We start from the raw sequence: 5739 nt of genomic DNA, 5'->3' as shown, positions 1-5739 counted from the left end.
ATACAGCTTGTGATGTATAGGAAATGCCGTATTTTGTCCCTGTGATATTATCTAACCTAACAAGCTTGCATATAGATTAGGTTCCAGTGGTCTGTTTGTAGAAACGTCATGAATAATTTACAATATCGTGGCTGTCTAGGTATGTGTTGGTACGTGTGCCCATGAAGTATCGCGCAAAGTGGTCATGAAATCTCAGACTCTACAAAAAACGGTAGGCAAACTGTGATGCTGGTGGTGGTCGTTAACAAGCGTCCACTGGCGTTGGCAATGCAGCCTAGTGCCGTCGAGTGTTACTGTCTTGTTGGACCTTTGTGGTTGTCGTGCTGCTTGTTAAATTTTGTGCCCCACATCACAGTGTTGAACCAGCGATGATCACATCACGCGCGATTCCAGCGTCCCCTTGCTGCCCACCCGGACCACCACCTCGTCACTTTCGGCGACGCTATAGCACGCGATGCTGGGCCCTTCATTTAGTTTTCATGCACCCGTGTTTTTTGCCCTGTTGCATTATAGCGCGCGCTGGAGCTTGCGCATTTATCGCGTACCAGAAGCACTTGACACGGCTTGCCTCATATCGGCTCTGTGGCCCGTCCAATCCTCTTCTTTTCACATGATCCTCACCCTGGCCGGCATGCGCGCATTCACAGGTTGCCGTTGTGCCTACACACCCTGCCCACTTCGCCCTTAGACGTGCAGATACGCGGGGCTGGTGCTGCGCCCTGTGTAACGAAATGAACGCAGCCATGGGTGGCGGCTCACCGTGCTGATCGACCTGGCCAGGCCGCGAGGGGCATGCCACCGGCAGCGACTGTCGCCTGAATGTTAATAACCACGGGTGGCCCGCCCCCTATGGTAGCGTAATAATGCGCAGCCATTAGAAGGACGCTGTAGTGCACGCGAGAGGAAACCCGAATAGATTAGCATGAGTCGAGGCTATAGCGCGTAGTGTATGTAACATCAAGCGACGGCGTGCTAGTGCCAGAAGGAACCCGATAGAATCAGGCAGTGGCAGTCGAGGGAGTATAGCAGGTAGTGTAGTGTAAATCAAAGGACGCTGTAGTGCAGCGAAGGAACCCGATAGATAGCATGAGGTCCGAGATATAGCCGGCGTAGGTGAATGTAACATCAAGCCGTCTTCAGCTCGCACTACATGGCAGTTACGGGTAATAGAATATTTATTTAGTAGCTAGCGGCCAATAATAGCGATGGATCAGATGCCCCGCTTGGGGCGACACTACTACATGCGAGGGCTAGGCTGCAGCTTTTAGATAATGGCGAGCGATTTAGGCAACACATAGGAGCAATTAGGAGTATAATAGCTAGCTATAAAAAAGCATGCATGAAGGGGCAGAGAGTAGAACGCTGTAGTACTGTGCGGAGGATTGCACTGCAGGTAAGGCCCGTTGGCCGGCTTCTTTCTCTATTACGGGCTGACTGGCTGTTACCGCGGCTAGAATTGATACCCGGGACGGCATAGCTGCAGTGCATTATAGTGAAAAGTGTGACTCATCTTGGGAAACGATAGTTATTAGTTGGAATTTCGGCTGCAGGCCGGGTTTGGTTATGCTCACGCGCCGCGCCAGGGTTCACGGCGGCATTCGCCGCGTACCTTGAGCTGTCGCTTGGCATTGCGATGCTGTTCAATGCCACGAATGCCCTCTCCTTTACAGCGTGCTGAGCTTCGCCGTATGCTAGATCTTAGTTTAATTTCTGTTTAGCGTTTGGCAGTGATTGCACCAGTGCTATCCTTTATGTCCCTATTATGCATGCATGTACATAATGTCACGCCTGGAAGACTCGGTGTCTGCTTGTGTTTCGCATGAACCCTGGACGGAGCCGTGTGCACATTAACTAGGGAACACATTATGCTTTCGGTTCAGCCTGTAGTTTCTCATACTTCAGTCTTCACTTGGATTTAGCTGTAGAGTTTCTTCTAAACCTCCGGCGATGTCTGCGCACTAATAGCTTTTCGTTTGCATAGTGTTGCGGCCGGTGCATACACGTCAGTGTGTGCCGGCTGATTGCTGTCGCGTGGCGTGTGGGCCGCGCGCTGTGTGTGTACATGCCGTGCGTGCGGTGGTGGGCGGCGCCGGGGTGGGTGGTAGCGATGCCGTGTCCGGTGGCGTGTGGAGCGTTGACATTGCGTGCGTGGGTGTGTGCGGGTGTGGGCGCAGGGCCGGCGCCGCTCGCCAGGACCCCGAGGCCGCACACGGCCGGCGTGTTGTACCATGCTGTGCGTGCGGCCCGCGGGGGCTGTGGGGTCGGGCGCGGCTCGCGGCGCTGCGTGTACACTGCGGGTGCGTGGCGATCGTGCGGGCCTGTGGCGCGTACATGCGTGCCGTGGGATGTGGCGTGTGTGTGCTACAATGGCGTGCGCTAGCGGTCGGTGGACCGTGTACATGCGTGCGTGGAGTCGTGTGGGTGTGCTGCTGCATGCCGTGCGTGCGTGTGCCGCGTGTGAGTGTACCATGGCGTGCGTGCGGTGTGCGGTGCTATCATGCCCGGCGTGTGTGGGTGGTGCTGTGTACAATTGTTTGCGTGCGTGGCGTGGTGCGGGGGTGCTGCTGTACATGCCGTGCGTGCGGTGTGGCGAGTGTACGATGCGGTGGCGTGCGGCGTGGGGCTGCGGGCTGTGTGTTACATGCGTGTCCGTACGGCGTGTGCGGTGTTACATTGCGTGCGTGTTACATGACCCGTTTGTTGGCTGCTGGTGCCGCTGTGTTACATGCGCGCGCGTGTGCGGCTGTGCGGCCTGTGTGTGTACCGATGCGTGCGCCTGCGGCCGTCGGGCCCGCTGCGCGTGTTGTGTACATTGCTCGCGCGGCGCCGCGCCGGCGGTCGGCGCAGTGCGTCGCGCGTGTGGGTGTGTGTGTAGATGCGCTGCGGTGCGGGTCGTGGCGTGTACATGCCGTGGGCCCGGTGGGGGTGTGCCGGTTGTGGCTGGTGTGACATGCCGTTGCGGTGGCGCGTGGGCTGTGTGTGGCCACGCCCGGGCATGTGTGTGTCAGCACTGGCCGTCGGCGTGGCGTTGTGCGCGCGGAGCCGCTGTGTGCTGTACCATGCCGTGGCCGGTGGGTGCGGGATAGATGTGTGTACATGCGGTGACGCTGGCGGTGTGGGTGCACGCTGTGTGTACATGCCGTGCGCGGCCGGGCGTGCGGCTGCTGCGGTGTGTGTGCTAACATGCAGTAGGCGTGGGGTGTGCGGATGTGCGGTGGGTGCCATGCGGTGCGTGCCGGCGTGTCGGGTGTGGCACGCTCACGCGCTCCGGTGCAACATGTCGTGCCGCGTGCGGTGGGCGTGTGGCGTGATACTATGCGCTGCTCCGTGGTGTTGCTGGCTGTGTGTGGCCCGCTGTGGTGCTGTGCTGTCGCTGTGCGCTGTCGTGTGCTGCGCGGTGTGTGTGCGCGTGCCGTGCGTCGCGGCCGTGACGCGTGCGGGGGCGCGTGGCCCGTCGCGTGCGTGCGCGGCTGGGTGGGGTGGATGGCGTCTGTGCAACATTTCCCGTTGCCGCGTGTCGCGTCGTCGGCTTGGGTGCTGCTTACATGGCGTGCCCCCGCGGCGTCGTGGGTTGTTTTGGGGTGTGCTAGCTGCATGCTCGTCAGTGAGTGCGCGTGTGCGCGCTGTAGCAGTCGTGGCGCAGGGCCCGTCGCGTGGCTGTGGGATGGGCCGGGTGTGATGCTACATGCGTGGGCGCTGCGCATCGGTTGCACTGCGGTGTGGCGAGCGCGCAGCGGGTCGTGGGCTGTACATGTCGTGCGTCGCCGGTGGTGCGGATGTGCGGACAGCTGCCCGCGATGCCATCATAAAGATCTCTCGCTAGATAGAGGATATCAGGAGTAGATAATAGGATTTCACTATTATCTACTCCTGATGATATCAAGAGCTAATAAACACCCACACCCACCTACACACGCTATTTATTAGCTCTTGATGATATGCTGCTGCACCGTCACACCTTATCTCCTTGTCGCTTGTTTGTGCTTCGGCTCATACTAGATGTCACTGACATGTATAAGCGGGTAGAACTTTTCGCTTTGAACTTTACCGAACACGGTCATTGTTTTTTTTGTCGAGTTACTTCCTAGTAAAAGAATTGTCTACCATGATGTCTATTACTGGTTGAAATCTATGTTTGCTTTTCGTAAGCAGTATAATTTGGAAAAATGTCTATCGTACCTATCAAAGTTTGGCTGTTTTCTTTTTTAAGTCAGGGAAGTTTGCCTAAACTTGCAAACTATGGCGCAGTTTTGATGAGTCGTAGTGAAAAGTTCTCTCGTACTTTGCCAACACAACTATCTCATTCTTAGTTCCTACTGAAAACGCTCTGCTTTAACATAATGCCTGCGCCGTGCTGCGCTGCCATCGATAGAAGCAATGTGACAGTTCTATCGATCTAATCAGAGATTTGTAGTTGGGTGGTATACACTGGCTTAATTAGTGAAACCTTTTAATATTGTAGATGTAATATCATATGTAGTTATAAGTAGGATCTATAACAAAAAATCATTATTAGGGCAATTATTTTTCTTTTCATTAGATAGTGTTAGAAATATGCTTTTTTAACATATAAAAACTCTATTCATGTTTTTTTTTTATCGTAAACGTAACATGTCTATCAATATAAGCATAACAATTTATGAAAACAAATTCAATCTCGATTTTCAAAGTGAATTTTTTTAACAATTTGAAATATCTATCTCCATAATTAAACTTCTCAACAAGTCATCGAATGATTTGTTGCTTTGCGAGGTACTAAAATGTTTAGTGTTGATGTGACCTCGTGACACGAACTCCAAGTGACCTCTGACCTCATCCATTTCACAGTTCACGATCATGCAGACAGTGGTGACGACCATCACCGATGGGTTCCCACATCTCTTCCGCAAGCGCAAGTGGATTGTCGTCATCGGCAGCTGCAGCGTCTGCTATCTCCTTGGCCTCGTTCTCTGCTCAAGGGTAAGTACAGCGGTGCCATTTGTCGGCACAAAACTAAAGGTAACCGTTCGGTGAGCGAGATATGGAATCATTTGTTTGCATGGTTTCGTTTGATAATTCTTCTGAGTTTTTGGCGCCGTGGCGACACGTTGCAGAAAAACCACGATGTGAATAAACGAGCACATCTATAGCCATCCATATGATAGAGGAGTCTATTTGCATCTAGGTTTGGCCTACCTTGTGTATACACTAGTGTGAATGATGACAGCTCAAATATCATTCACTGGCACTCAGCCAGAAATCCTCAGTGTTGTTTCAGCGTGTATTTTCTCTTCGCGTGTGGATGTTTACGCAGGATTATTTTCCTAAAGATGCCGCTTGCGTTATTATGGCAGCAAATGCCGCCGATTAGATTTTACCTACCGACTCCTATAACATGTTGGCTGAAGTTAGGTTGAAGCCTGCATCAGGCAGGGATATTTTTGTACTCGTCTATGGTCCCTGGTCAGAGTAGGAGATTGTTGTTTTTGAGATAGGAATTATCTCCTAGTGTGACAAAACTAAGAAGTTATTTAGCATTTTTATAGGTAGCAAAATCCAAGATTGAGCCATTCGATGCGAGAAAATCGGATTGAGGCTCTCGCACACGTGCTAGCAGCGAGCATCGTGGATTCTGCCTGATTAGGGTCTATGCTCCCAGGGTGACTGCCGGAACGTACCCTGGGTACGGACTTCCGGGGCGGCTGCGTCGGGCGCCCCCGGGCATACGCGCAACAAACCCCTGGCCGGATCTCTGTGTTT

At 53.5% G+C, this 5739-nt stretch overlaps 1 protein-coding gene across 1 annotated transcript in view; it reads left to right on the top strand.

Moving 5' to 3' along the window:
* The window catches only part of LOC106821419 (sodium- and chloride-dependent glycine transporter 1-like), a 45609-nt gene that overhangs the window by 33320 nt on the left and 6550 nt on the right, over positions 1 to 5739 (top strand). The window contains exon 11 of the mRNA XM_014826207.1: positions 4828 to 4959. Within this exon, the coding sequence (XP_014681693.1) occupies positions 4828 to 4959 (132 nt within the window). The remainder of the gene's footprint in view (positions 1 to 4827; positions 4960 to 5739) is intronic.

The sequence above is a fragment of the Priapulus caudatus genome, unplaced genomic scaffold (assembly GCF_000485595.1).
Source record: "Priapulus caudatus unplaced genomic scaffold, Priapulus_caudatus-5.0.1 Scaffold72, whole genome shotgun sequence".
Taxonomy (NCBI): Eukaryota; Metazoa; Priapulida; class Priapulimorpha; order Priapulimorphida; family Priapulidae; genus Priapulus; species Priapulus caudatus.
This window is presented reverse-complemented; position numbering and strand designations above follow the sequence as displayed.